At 38.0% G+C, this 15,929-nt stretch overlaps 1 protein-coding gene across 1 annotated transcript; it reads left to right on the top strand.

Moving 5' to 3' along the window:
- Positions 1 to 863: 863 nt before the first annotated feature.
- Positions 864 to 2,124, top strand: LOC113301595 (transcription factor CYCLOIDEA-like). The gene has a single exon (XM_026550368.1). It carries the CDS (start codon positions 899 to 901, stop codon positions 1,823 to 1,825), a length of 927 nt encoding a protein of 308 aa, XP_026406153.1. The 5' UTR covers positions 864 to 898; the 3' UTR covers positions 1,826 to 2,124.
- The last annotated feature ends 13,805 nt before the right edge of the window (positions 2,125 to 15,929 follow it).

Below are 15,929 nucleotides of genomic sequence, written 5' to 3'. Positions count from 1 at the left end.
AAAAAAAAAGGGATAAGTTAGAGGTTTGTTTTTTTTCAAATGGCTAAAGGAGTCCGAATAGTTTTTTTTTTCTTTTTCTTTTGTTTTTAAGCACTGTATTGTGTGTTTGAAGACTCTCGATCCCATTATGGAAAACAAACCCTAGCAGCTCCACTCCCACTGCGGTCTCGTCTTCCTTTTTAACAGTAAGCTGTACAGAGTGATCAGCGAGAAGAAATATTGATCAGCATTTGATTTTCTTTTCCACCTTATTTACTTCAATAACGATTCTTCCACGTCCCACCAGCTCTCATCTTCTACTTTTCATCTCTGCCTTCTTGATTAATTAGCCGTTTGTTACTTTTTAAAGTAAGAAATCAAGTAACAGTATTCTGGATGTCCACTAAATCTTCCATCTTTTTCACGTGAAATGGGCACAATACCAAATGTATGTGTTTTATGTCTAGTCAGATAACTTTTCCTCTAAAGGAAAGGTCAAAGAAAGAAAAACTCTTTATTTTACCAATAAATACTAGTCTTAGTTACTGTAGGCATTAGGCACTGTATTCTTCCTCACCACTATCCTCTCTCACTCTATCTCTCAGAATTTAATTGGCTGTGTAGATCGCTAAACTACTATAGTTTGCAAGACAAATCTGTAGTAGTGAAGTGAAACATTAGACAAATGATTTGTGGAGCTCTTTCAAGAGGTACTCTTTTTTCAAATGGTGGTGGTGATACCACGTTAAGCTAGTTTTACTTGAAACTGTTCTAGATATGTATCTCTATCTACCAATATCTGTGTATATATACACATAGAAAGATAGATGTAATACACAAAGCGCAGATCAGAAAATAACAATATAGCAGACATTTAACCAGAGAGTGCAGTTTACGCCATTAATCTTCTTCTTTCTCTATGGATATTCAAGACAAGTTTATTGAGAATGATAATCTAAATCTTCACTTTAAACAACAGCAGCACCAAGATCTTTCTTTTTCCTTCTTTCCCTTTTCTCCTACTTTATTCGACAATGATGATTATGGGTTCTTTCCACATCACCACCATGATCTACTTGTATCTCACTGCTGGCCGGTAAATAACCCTAGTACTGCTTCAACTGCAACAGAATCAGTAGCAGCACATCAACATCAACTGGATCTTTTGGCGGCAGTAACTAATAACAAAGCAGAAGTTTCCCTAAATGATATTAAAAATGATGATGGTTTTGCCATCAGTATCCTTGATCCTTCAAACAAAGTCATTTCCGATAGTAAGATAAATAATATTACTACAAAGAACACTTCAACTAAGAGGAGTTCAAGAGAGAGATCTCCTGGGAAGAAAGATCGTCACAGCAAGATCGTTACGGCTCAAGGTCCGAGAAATCGGAGAATGAGACTATCCGTGGACATTGCCAGGAAATTCTTTGATCTTCAAGAGATGCTCGGTGTCGACAAAGCAAGCAAAACACTTGAGTGGCTGTTGAACAAATCTAAGCCTGCTATCAAGGAGATCATGAAGATAAGCACCATCCGGAAGAGTGTGAATGATGGTGGTTCTGCAAAGGAGTCCAATATTTCCACAGCATCGGAAATACTGTCAGAGACTGAGAGAATGGCACCTGCACATCAAAATCGGACATTTCCTGAAAAAAAACCCTCAAAACATGGTAACAAAGAAAAACAGATAAGACAGCAATCATGTAAAGCTACATTCCAACCTCTTGCACGAGAACTAAGAGTAAATGCAAGAGCAAGGGCAAGGGAGAGGACAATCCAGAAGAGGATGAATCAACGTCTTCAAGAACTGAAAAAATGTATTCAAGGTAAAACTCAAAGGTAAACCCAAAAACAAAATTAGGGCTTTCTATATGGTTGGAGAATCAGATCCCCTCAGCCACGCCATGAAATCTTTCATTGAAGTACAAAAGCCTATATTTAAATCCGGAGCATCCAGGGTTATCGTAGACGACAGCAACAACGTGAAGTCAAGTCCAACCTCCGGTTTCAACAATCACACCTATATTGGTTTTATACTGTTAGTTCACATTTTCAAGAAAACGGGAATGTTATTGATAGGCAACGCACATTCTCAAGCTGTTATATCATGCTCAGCATGCATTTCTCAGCAACAGGTGCTGTCCAAGAACACATAGTTAAGTTAATTCCCCTGCTACTTCCATAATTTTACTAGCTATTACAAGTTTCAGATTTGCAATTTTTTGATAAATTAATATTGGAAACTTTTTAACAGTCCAATTATCTGCTTAGGTTTATGAATACTTTCCTTGTGTTTGTGTAAGTGTGTTAGTGTGTATACTCGTATATAAGAAAATTTATGATTGCTTGTTTATGATGCTTGTAGTTTTTCTTTTTTTAAAACTACTCACTAGCAGCTAGGAGGATTTGTTGATAAAGCGAAAAAGAAAACAGAAAAAAAAGAGGGACATAAAGCCATAACCTCAATGAGAAAAGTGAAATCATTAGATATACCCTTCAAAGTTGTAGTCATGCTATTAACAGTTGTTAATTTAATTAGTACTCTATGTCTTAAAGGCGTTCTATATCCTTTCAACCCCAAACCTTTCTAGATCCCGCTATATATTAGGTTTGCCGATATATGTTGCGAGAGTGGAAGAAATGATAAAATTGCTAGCAGATATCCCTGGAATGAATATACAAAAATGGAGTATGACTTTTCTACAAAGAAAAACATGCATGTTTAATAGTTTCATATACAACTTAATTATTGTTACAGACTGATGATTCGATCATTGACCTAAATTTAATAGTTTTATTCGACGGTCCGCGAGTTATAACTCCAAAGGTGTCACATCCATGCACAAAAACTCCACCAAAACAAAATGTTCACAAAAACCCCATTTAACATAAACTGTCTATATTACCCTTCTACTATTTAAATCACCCCGACAAAAACAAAAATCAACCCAACCTTTAAATTTTATTATATTATCACCACGAACAACAACCCACCACCAGCAACACCACCACTGCCCGTCGTCGCCGCCGCACCGACCACCTTCGCCGCCACCGACCACCACCGTGCCACCACCAGAAAAATGATGAAACCAAAAATTGGTTTCACCAAAATAAGATGAAACCAAATTTTGGTTTCATCATAAAAGAAAGGAGAAAGAAGAAGAAGAAGAAATGAAACACAATAAGATGAAACCTTTCACCATCGTCAACTGCACCGCCCCCATCGCCACCACAACCACCACTACCATTACCTCCTTAACTAAGACTACTTTCAACAAAAAAACAATCCACAATAAGATGAAACCTACCACCACCGTCAACTGCACCACCCCCATCGCTGCCACAACCACCAGCACCACAACCACCACTACCATTACCCCCTCAACTACAACCAGTTTCAACAAAAAATAATCCACCTGTATCTCACCATCAAAAATTAGCTTCACAGATATTAATATTCAACAAAATGAAAAAAATACGATGAAACCTAATTAGGTTTCATCAACTTCAGCCAATTCATTACACTTTTAACAATGCAGACATACACCTCTTTAATTGTAACCCATACCAGTCCTTTATACAACACCTGAAGCTCAACTACAACTCTCATTACATTAGCACCACCCTTACTCAGTTAATCCATTCTTTATAACTTCCATAACTTCAGTTAAGGCCACCACTACCAACAAAACTTCTTCACCAATACCTGGAGTACCAGTACCAGACCCTGCTATACACATTCTCCCAATTCATACACACATATAATCAAAACCACCATTGTGCATACAATCGAAACCACATATTGTCATTTCACCAACATAACTTCAATGATGAAACCAAACATGCCGTCTTCCAAGTCAGACCGAATAAACTAGATAAAAATCAGGTGAAACCAAAATTTGGTTTTCATCATAAACTTAATTTTCATCATTAAAATCTTTGGTTTCGTGACAGAAAATAGGCAAGTTTATGATGAAACCAAATTTGGTTTCATCATTAGTTTACTGTTTTCACCAATCAAAACTGTCAGAATTTGATGAAACCAATTTTGGTTTCATCATAAATCTGTCATTTCCCAACACAATATTGATTTCGACTTTGAAGATGTATCATCATTTGCTGGTGATGAAAACATCATAAGGTGGTGGTGGTGATTGTAGAGGATTGAACGAGGAGGAGGAGGTGATGTTGGGAGCGGATCTGCAGGTACTGGTGTTGATTGTAGATGAGGTGTTGTTGGTGGCCGATTTGAAGGTATTGGTGGTGGTTTTAGATGATAAAAGGAGGAGGTAGAAGTAGGTTGGTGGCGGATCTAATGTACTGGTGGGAAAAACAAAAATAAGAGGAGGCGGTGTTGTTGATGGAAAATCGGTAGACGGAGAAGAAGAAGAAGGTGATGATGGTGTTAATGGAGGAGACAGAGGTGATGATGGTGTTAATGGAGGAGACGGAGGTTCTGTTGGTGGCGGATCTGGACACATCGGTTGGTTTGATGGTGGCGGAGCTACTGTTGGTGATAGATCTGAATAGAAATAGAAGAAAAAGAGACGAAGGTTTCGTGGAGGAGACGAAGGTGTTGCTGCTGGTGGTGACTGAGGTGTTGTTCTTGGTGGTGACGGAGGTCTTGCGATGGTGTTCATGGAGAGATATTTGTTGCTGCTGGTGTTAATGGTGGTGGGGAGATGAAGACCGCAGAAATAGAAAAAAGAAAGGAGAGAAGAAGAAGAAGAAGAAGAAGAAGAAGAAGAAGAAGAAGAAGACAAGATAAAAAGGGTATGTTTGGCTTTTTTTAAAGTAATAAAAATTAAATTTACACATTATTATTTGACTTGGGGTTTTTATGTCACTTTTTAATTAAATGGTTTTCATTTATTAAAAATAATATGGCTGGATTTTTTGTACCAATTATTTGGTCACCTTGGTTTTATTTGACTAGTTTTGTTTATTTGAGGAAGAAGGCTCAAGTAAGGTGCACTAGGAGTCTAGGAAGTCATTGTATGATCAATGATCTTGACGAGCTCTCTACTTCAACCTCGGATTTATTTATTTTTCTTCCAGATATGCAAATATGCATCTTCTACACTACTAAGTGCAAGTCGAAGGATTATTAGTAAGACAAAACACTGAATTGGTTCCTGTGTATGCTTTCATATATATTGTGTCTAAAACAGATTCTATACCAAATATTCTAGAAATCTTGCTTTCGCCTTTTGCCAAAACACAAAGACCTTGATTTTGAATTCAAGAATAAGAGATGAGCAGGCTGACAAAGCGAAAAGCATATAGATATAGGACAACCCTACACCTTTCAGGAGGTCCACTGTTAGGCTGTTATACTTGTATACGCTTATTGTTGATGCAGTGTAGATAATACAATTGCGTTCACGTTTCTTATCTGTACATTTGCTTTCTTCTAGCTTTTCTGAAAGAGAATAAGATTTATTCCCTAAAGGATGGAAAAGTTATCTGGGGCATCTTGCAAGATCAAATGTGTAAGTCTCGTCACATATATAACTAACTAACTGTTGAGACGGTAGTCAGTATAAGTATCTAGCTGATTAAGTAATATCAAATGTTTGACCCTTAAGTTAGGCATCGGGTGAATATTGCATGACCTATCAGTGTAAGTGCCACTGATCCATACTTCTATTTTGCAACGCATGTTTAACTTTGGTGGAGTTTTGTAGTTTGGTGACTAGTGTAAGGGCAAAAGGACAGTGAAGAAATTTGCTTGTTATACAAAGTTTACAGCCTGTCTTTGTTTTTTAATTGAAATGCTCATGCAAATGCCAGCTGAAACCTAGCAATTGTCCCTTTCAAAATCATGGCATTTCTCAGTAAAATTGTACTCCCTCCGTTCTTTTTTAATAGGCCGGTCTTTTTTTTTTGCGAAATTTAAGGAAATTAAGAAAACTAATCATTGAAAGTGGTCCTCATGACACTTGTCAATAAAAGAAGTGAAATAGTCCCCGTGACACTTGTTAGCAAAAGAAGTAAAGTGAAGTGGTCCACATGACACTTGTCACCAAAAGAAGTTAAGAAAAAAATGGTCCCAAAAAATTAAAGTAACATTTGACTTTTCCAATTAAGAAACTGGCTTATTTTTTTGAAACTTTTATTTATAAAAACTGGCCTATTAAAAAAGAATGGAGGGAGTATCATGCAAACTCTCGGGTTCCAAGCAATATATTAGAAACCAAGTTGAAGTATCTTGACAGTATCTCCTACGTAGCTCAAACATAGCTATATTTTGTTCTTATTTTGTGCATTTGTTTTTAAGAAAAACTACCTAGATCATTACAATCGCACTCAACTTGAAAATTAAGATTTTTACAGCATGCTTGTCATATTTTTGCAATACTGTTGGTGAAAGTTTATGCATCAATAATGTAACTGATCAGGACATATATTGAACAAGTACTCTTTGGCGATGACTGATGGGTAGGTGCTTCTTATAAGAGTGAGTTACTTATGTACATCTTTACTTTAAAGGGCATTTAATCCCTTAAACAAGTTCAGAAACAGTACTTGAACATGACTAATCACGGATTTAATATGTTGTACTACAACATATATAGTGTTGTAGTGTATTGATATTTTTCTAAGCTCCGTGATAATACTGGTGACAAAGTACGCTTTAGATATTTTATGACATGTTGTTTGCCTAAATAGATAAGTACCGCATAAACTTCACAGAAATTTCTATTGCAGTAAGCGGAAAGAATTATACTTGAGTTTTATTGGTCTGCCTTTAAGGGTCGATTGCATCCAACAAAATTCTTCAAATTATTGCAAGGACATGGTTAAGAAGTTCAATATTGTATCAACACCAAAAAAATACATGGGTGATTACTTTCATGTTTATGATCTTTTGATCCCACGCTTCATTTATTTATGAATATTTTCTCTAAATATGTATACCTTGTTACATACCTTTCATGGTTGTGTTTTAGCAGCGGCTGGCGCATCCACCTCGATCCATCCTGAACTCAGTAGTCCAGCTGCAGTGATTTAAGAGGTGCCTGGCTGATTTTCTTCCTGCACATTGTTAAGATCTTAGAGGGATTTATCCTGAGGTCAAGTGTTGAGTACTATAATACAAAAACAACTTGGCTTATATGAGGACACTAACATGCAACCTTTTGAGTGTGATTCAAATACTATTTACAGGACAGGCATCCTTATCAGTTGTATATGGACCAAGCTAAGATGAGCACTCCCCAATAGAGCTTTTGATAGACAAAGAAGAAGCAATGTCTAACCTGTTGGGTCCTGTTTGTCCCCTGGAAATGGAATGATCATGCATGCTTGGATACTTGCCGTATGACAAGGGGAACTCGGTTCCTTTTTTTCTTAAAAGATTTGAAACACCATCATTCAGGTTACAACATTCCAAGGTTGAATCTGATCAAGGTCGGTTAAATAATGCAATCTTTCTTATTTTATCATGTAGGCAAGGTAAGGTAATAAAGACTAAAACTTACTGAGCGGAAAGGCTCCAAGTTGCCGAGCCAGCAAAAATATGGCACAATTTTCTCCTTTCTTTACACAGCTCCAGAAATTTGAAGGTTGATTCAGGATCAGAATTCATATTACTCCAATAGTTTTAGTTCAGTTCCATTTATTATTTTTTAAAGTTTACAGTTTATTTCTGTTTTTAATCCACGGTGAAAGATTAAAGTTTAAAGAATAACTGATAGTATTTTGTGACCCATTCTATCGATATTGCTAGTGCATCAGCACCCTGTTGGTGATATCTATCAGTAACCTGGCCTAGTTGAATTGCACTCTTAATTTACTCATCAATTAGCATGCGTAATGCTATATTGCAATCAGGAAATACTTAAAAACTCAAGGAAACGCCAATATCTGTTTTTTAGAGAGGTTAAAACGCACACAAGAGATTGGCGTTTCGACCTCTCTGCTTGTGATGAGACATCCTAAAGATTTACTTTAGAGAGGTTAAAACGCACACTAGAAGAAAAGAAGAAGAAGGTGAAACTGGTTTCACTTACTTGTAACTGGTCATTCATAATTTAGGGTTCAGCTACTTGGTTTTTGGAGTTTTTCCAACTGCAACTTAGCGGCCTTGGCCTACATCAGAATAACAGTAAATCTTGAGCTACTTGACATACAGAAAAAGATCAACTGAACACAATCAAGCAGTTGAATACTGATCAAGGTATGAACACAATAAAACAGGAACAGTCGGAATCTGCCTAGCAGAAACCGATCAAAAAAAAAATTAAGTTGCGAACGAATGTGAATAACAATGAATCACAGCAACTGATCTCATAGAAACAGCGGGCACCAGTCAAAAGCACTGACACTAGTAGTATTTTTTCTGCTAACACAAAAGAAAATACAAACTTACAGAGAGAAAGAGGAAGAAACCTCTCTGTTTTGAACTTTAAAGCGAATATGGAAACGAAAATGATTGATACACAACCAAAAAGTGTACCGAGTGTGTACCGTGTGAGAGGGGGTGGGGCCATTCATGCCCCTTTTACTCCCCCCATCTATTTCTACTTTCTCCCCCACATCGCAAGGAGTAGTTACTTGAATCCATGTGCCTTGATTTTACTGACACCCTATAATATCTTGATTGCGTGTGATGAAACAATTCCTGTCTCTGATCATAAGTCCCAGATTGCTTTAGGTCGATTCAGTTGGTAGATCACAATACAAAAATCTAAAACCTGATAGTACATAGCTATAGGTAACTCCCTGAAATTTAGGAAGTCAAGATATTGGAAATCAGTCGTGATTTATGACTCCTAAATTCTATACTCCCTTCCGACGTTAGTTAGCGCAACGTCCCTCCCTCCCAAATTCTTATGTGCCACTTGTGTTACCTGGTTCACTGTGCCTACCGCGGCTTTTAAGACCGGGTCTAGTGGTGATTCTCAGCCACTTCCCAAACACCTTTACATATTAGGGAAGGGCCTGATTCTTGCGGATTTCCCAGATAAATCCAAAGACGGCTAACCGTTGGCCGTTTTAAGCAAAAAAAACGGATAACAATCAACCGTTCTTCAAATAACGGTTACTGATCTCCCGTTTCGGTGAGAACGGTTATCCATTAACCGTTATCCTTATCTTGACCAGTCAAACCCCGTTGAACCGGCTAACCATTAGTCGTTCCTGTTTAGGCTAAAGTTTCAGGAACAACGAACACAGTTCATTTTGTTCATGTTCTTCCCCTTTCTTTCCTCTCTTCTCAAACAAAAACCCTAAATAATCAAATAAACATCACCTACACAATTTCAGGATTCGGGTTTGTCGAGGAAACTCTTAATTGAAAGTTAGGGTTATTTTTGAGGAGGTTAATCATCTCAATAATCAAAGGTAATCCAATAAACTTAAAACCCTAACTTTTTTTTTTATTTTTCAATTGAAAAGATTTTCATTAATTATGAGATGAATAACATAAATTGAATTAGTTACCACTCTGTGAGGACTTGAATTTGTTTAACATTGTTGATTTTAGGGACTTAAATAGTATGTCTAATTGTATAGGTTATTTACAAGTTATATGATTTGGTATGACTGAAAATGGGATAATTTAGATTGTATGTCTAATTGTATATGTAATTTACACGTTATAGATATTATCATGGTCATAAAACGCTGCACTTTTGTTGGAACTCATTTTCGAATGTTGGTGGTATTAAACTTTGTTATACTTGAATTCTTGTGTTAACTTTGTTAGATGTAATGACCCGTCCCTCCACCGATATTGTCCCCACTTAGCCACTGCGGTCATCCGGAAGTGTGGGGTTTTCAACGGGCGTCGCTACGGTCATCCAGCAGTAACAGAAACTTCCCGGATGGTCACCCATCCCTGAATTACTCCTGCCCGAGCACGCTTAACTGCAGAGTTTTCTGCCAACTCTGGAGACAATTGTGCTGAAAAGGCCTCGGTATAATGTAGACGTTCATTGTCTCTTGTGAGACCAGTATCTAGCTCAACGGCCTAGCATACTCTCCCACCTGATCACAAGCAACTAGTCCCTAGTTGTATCCCATCTAACACCGATATTGTTCCCACTTACCCACTGTGGTTATCCAGCAGTGTGGGATTTTTAACGGCACTACTGTGGTTATCCAGCAGCAGTTTCTCGAGAGGTCACTCATCCTGTGACTACTCTCGGCCGAGCACGCTTAACTGAGAAGTTTTTCCCATAACTCAGTCAAGTGAACTCATCAGGCCTCGGTATAACGTAGATGTTCCTTGTCTCCTGTTAGAGCAGTATCTGGCATAATTTCCCAGCATACTCCCCCAACCGAGCACAAGCGAATGACCCCTAGTTGTATCCCAACTAACACCGATATTGTTCCCACTTATCCACTGCGGTTATCCAGCAGTGTGGGATTTTCAACGGCACTACTGCGGTCATCCTGCAGCAGCTTCCCGAGAGGTCACCCATCCCGTGACTACTCCTGGCCGAGCACGTTTAACTGAGAAGTTTTTTCCCACAACTCAGTTAAGTGAACCCATCAGGCCTCGATGTTAGGAAAGGACAAATCATTATTTATATTTCATTCGGCCAACCACTGTCGGATATCGGGGTATTACAATACCACCACCTTAAATTGGAGGCGTCCTCGGCTCCGAATATATATTCAAGCCCAGATCTCCGACGTTCCCTACCCCTCATGAGAAGCACCTGGACCAATCCCGCCAGCGTACCTTCTCACTCTCGGCAGGTGAACCGTCGTCGTCTCTGATACCATTTGTAATGACCCGTCCCTCCACCGATACTGTCCCCACTTAGCCACTACAGTCATCCGGAAGTGTGGGGTTTTTAACGGGCGTCGCTGCGGGCATCCAGCAACAACAGAAACTTCCCGGATGGTCACCCATTCCTGGATTACTCCCGCCCAAGCACGCTTAACTCCATAGTTTTCTGCCAACTCTGGAGCCGATTGTGCTGAAAAGGCCTCGGTATAATGTAGAAGTTCCTTGTCTCTTGTGAGACCAGTATCTAGCTCAACGGACTAGCATATTCCCCCACCCGAGCACAAGCGTACGACCCCTAGTTGTATCTCAACTAACACCGATATTGTTCCCACTTACCCACTGCGGTTATCCAGCAGTGTGGGATTTTCAACGGCACTACTACGGTCATCCTGCAGCAGCTTCCCGAGAGGTCACCCTTCCCGTGACTACTCCCGTCCGAGCACGCTTAACTGAGAAGTTTTTTCCCAAAACTCAGTTAAGTGAACCCATCAGGCCTCGGTGTTAGGAAATGACAAATCATTACTTATATTCCATTCGGCCAACCACTGCCGAATATCGGAGTATTACATTAAATGTCCATTTTGACACCATTTTATTGTTACTCCGGTGTGGTTGTTAATTGAAGAATGTCTTTAAGGAGATATATGTCAATCAAATTGGGGGTTCGTCTGGCCGATGATTCAGATGACGAAGATACAAATCAAAATCTTCTCATGCTATATCAATGTATGATGCAACATACTCATAATTTGCACCAACCCGTTCCAATCCAAGTGACGAAGAGAGAATCAATCAATAGAAATCGTGTCGAAGCGGATGCAAGGTTGTTGCAGGATTATTTCAATGATGGTTGCACTTGGGGACCGAAAAAGTTCCATGGCCGTTTAGGTATGTATCGACCCCTTTTCTTAAGAATTATGCACAAAATATGTGAGGTTGACCCCGACTTTCGACAAAGAAAAGATGATGCAAGAATTCCAGGTCATATCCCACACATGAAAATGTATGCCGTTATGAAGTGTCTTTGTAAAGGTATCCCACCTGATAGCATTGATGATTATACCCGTATGACTGCTTTTATTATTTACTATTATATTAAGAAGTTTTATGATGCAATTATGTTTGGGTTTAATGCGGAATACATGAGACGTCCCACTGTGAATGATATCAAGTGGCTGATGAAGGAGAACACAGCTAGAGGTTTTCTAGGAATGCTTGGTATCCTGGAATGTATGCATTGGGGTTGGAGGGTGTGTCCGATGGACGAGGCGGGAACACACACATGCAACAAAAGTTATCCCACATGTGTTGAGGCGGTTGCTACATACGATAGGTGGTTTTGGCATGGTTATTTTGGAGTGGGTGGATAAAGCAATGATCTTAATGTTTTGAGGTCCTCCAATTTGTTTGATGACAATCTCAATGGTATTGCACCACCTTGTCATTTTACTATCAATGGGAACCAGTACATGCATGGGTATTATTTAGTGGATGGAATTTATAAGAGTTACTTTATGTTACTCCAAGCTTATGGTGCACCCAGTGGTATTCCAATTCTCGGGTTATTTAACAAATATCAAATGACTAAGAGGAAAGATGTGGAACAGGAATTTGGGACACTGCAAAGTAAATTTAGGATCCTTTACCACAGATGTAACTACTGGGAAAAGCAAGATATGAAATCGATCATGAGAACCTTCTTGATATTTCATAATATCATTGTAGAGGATGAACATCGTGACCCGGAGTGGAAATATGTGCCTGACCCACCTCATACACATATAGTCGGAAACTTGAGGAAGACGAGCGAGGCATTACAAAACCCAATCCTTCAGGAGAGACTTCGTACGGATCTTGCAGCTCATATATGGGAACGACATGGTCAAGGTCTAAGGGATGATGACATGCCTGGAGATGCGATAGACAACGAGTTGGATTCGGGAGAAGACACGGACGAGGTTGATGTTGATCAAGACCATTACGATCCACGAAAAGTTTTTTTGGCCTCCGATTCAGAATGATTTTATTATATGTTTTTTTATTTATGTAAGCGGTGAGACATGGTTACTAAAAATTTAAATTTAAATTAAGAAAATATATTACGTTTTCAAGAAAATATTAAAAACATTACATTTGCAGATACTAAGAAAAAAAATTACATTTGCAGGAAAAAAGAAAATACATTACATTTGTTAAATAACACAACATAGAAACACACAACATTAAGATAACCTATAAAATAAGCATATTATATTCTTTAAATAAATTGGTAGATTATAAGATATGTTCTGGATTGATTAACAAATGTACTCCAAATATATCATTAACGCTTGAGTGACGAAATGTTCCCTTTCCTTGCTCAGTAAACTTAATTTTGTCTAAAATTACGTCATTATCTGCTTCCCGTAGACAAATCCTAAAAACCCTGCAATTCATCTTGAGCAATGCTAGGCGACACCGAAGAGCATTCAAGGATCTTTGGATCACACCCGCTCTTGAATGAAACTCGACCGACATATTCTTCCAAAAAGTTTCAGCTAGCATATCCAAAAAATCTGGTCGATCAATTACAGTGCAAAAGCTTCTCACAAGTTGAATATCTTCTTGTTCACTAAAATTAACCATTATTTTTTCTAAAAACTAACAGAAAACAAAATGTAAATCCACAAATTTGATAAATCAAACGGTAAAACTTGAATGGTGAAATTTATGTTTGATATTTGATGGTGGTGAAGTAAAACTCAACCTATGATATATATACATGGTTTGAAATTTGAACGTTAGAGAAAAACGATTAATTGTTAGTCGTTCTTCCAGGTAACCATTAGATTAAAAAGACCGTTGATGATCTAACGGCAACCAAAGTAGAACGGGTAACTATCAGCCGTTTTAACGGTTGACTGTTAACCGTTTTATTTCTTTTCCGTCAGATCTTCAATAGCTAGAATCATCCCGCGGACAAAAATCAGAAACGGCTAATCATATGTCGTTTTAATATAACGGTAATTTTTTAAAAACGCCTTATATATATATGTGATTTTTGGTAACCAAAAATTCACACCAATCCAAATCTCGCCATCATATTACTACACTCACCTGAAAATCACTTCAAAATCTTATATCTCTTTGCAATTATTTCTTTTTTGGTTTGATTTATTTTACTTGTTCAAAAACATAATGGTTAATTTTACACGAGCAGAAGATATGTCAATTGCAAAAGCTTATTGATAGACACAGTTTTGTGTTTAATTTGATCGCAATACTATATATTGTTGGCACTCGAGTTTGAACTAATTTTGGTGTATTATGTGTTTGTAGGCACCTTTGGAAAATAAACATTTTTTGGAAAATTCGGCTCGAAAAGTTGGTAAAAGCCCCGGAGGACATGTGTTATTCGGACTCTCACCGTTGGATAAGGGGCACCTCAATTACTAAGGGGCACCCCAGGTCACCCCAAAGGCAGCTGTTATTCGCACCCCAGTTCTGGTTAGGGGGAGGACATCTTCTTCCCAAATTCAAAAACCAAAAATTGGCGGGAAAAAATACTATCAACTGGCAGATGTTTTGTTGGAATTTTTGAACGTGTTCTAAGGCGATTCAATGGCTGATTTTTGGTAGGAAGTTGTGATATTCCTAGCAAACACGTTTTGGGATTTTGGTTCGATCAAATTTGGCCAGAATTAGCTGGATAATTCACGGAATGCAAAATAGGGAAACATGGGTTGGACACGGGATTGGAGAAGATTTGAGCGTGTTCTGCTCATGCATGAGGGCTCTAGCAACATTGTGGGTCGTGTGTGAACATTTCTAGAGTGACCAGGATGGAAATCTACGCGTGAGAAGCTAAATCAGGGAAGAAAATATTCCCAGAATATTTTTTCATCAAACCGAGTTAAGAGAGAATTATCTCGAGTTATAGCGAGACTTCTTGATCCTGTGGAGTATATATAGAGTGCTGGGGACTCATAGAAGAGGTGTCGAGAGTTTGGGTTCGATAGGAGAGCTCAGGAGCGAGAAATCAAGAGTTGATGAAACTATGTTTCTGCTCCTGCTGATGATGAAGAACACCAAGAACACGAAGAACAGACTCGCAGGGACAGTCGTTTATCAACAGTGAAACAGACTCACAGGCGTGGGTCGTAGGTTGGGTCTTAGAGATACAGTAACAATAGCACTTCTTCTGTGTCGTTTATTTTGGACGCTTTCTGTGGGTCGTACATTCACTGTTTTATTATTTCATCTCCATTCTCATCCTTGTAAACGCCCTTTGAGCAATAAAAATGAATTTTGAGCGTGTTTTCAATATGGCGGAGCTAGAACCCATCACTGGGACGACGGAGGAAGCTGTTTTTCACCCATGTGGTAATTATATTTAATTTCTTTATGACTATTTGCACTATTATAATTGATTTATGATTTTTCTTGATTATTTGTGATTTCGTTTAATGTCGCATGCTTAGTCTTAGGTACTTTTGATGCGTCATGCTTGTGATTTACATATAATTCTTTATAAAATCTACCTTGGCAAAGATTTAGAGTCGATGTTTGTTATTTTATGAGCTTTAATTGTCCGGAATTAAATATTGAACTGCATGAATGTGAGAATTGGTGGAATCTCGAGTCCCAGTACCTCTCGCCCATTGTTAATATTTTTGTATATATATTTTTATTAAATCTAAAAATTCAATTTCCTTCACAAGTCTGAAACAAATCTTTTTACCACTATCACTACAACAACTTTTGGAAAAACATCAAATTTTGGCGCCGCCGACGCGGATCTGTGCTTAGGTAGAATTTGTAGGTTTTTATTATTTTTTATTATTCCATTTGTTCTTTTTACGTCTCTTTGGTTGTGTCTTTGTATTACAGGTTTGAAGTTGGATACTAAAGACCTTGGAATCAAAGCTTAAAGCTAAAAGAGAAGGAAAAAAGACAAAGCAAAAAAATAAAGAAAAAAGAGAGAAAAAAAAAAGAATTGTTTATTTTTTTAAGAGACTTTCCATTTATTTTTTTTGTAATTATTATTATTATTTTTTGTATTTCTTTTCATTGGACTGGACTTTGGACAATTTATTTTAATTTTAAACCCTACGGAAGGGTTATATAAAAAAAATTTAAATATAAATTGTTCGCAAGGAAGGACGACGATTACAATATCGTCTCGGCCCCTCGAGTTCGCACACTGATACCGGAGTCAGTGGCC

The sequence above is a fragment of the Papaver somniferum genome, chromosome 8 (assembly GCF_003573695.1).
Source record: "Papaver somniferum cultivar HN1 chromosome 8, ASM357369v1, whole genome shotgun sequence".
NCBI classification, from domain to species: Eukaryota; Viridiplantae; Streptophyta; class Magnoliopsida; order Ranunculales; family Papaveraceae; genus Papaver; species Papaver somniferum.
Note: the sequence above shows the minus strand (reverse complement) of the source record. Positions and strands in the feature narration are given on the sequence as shown.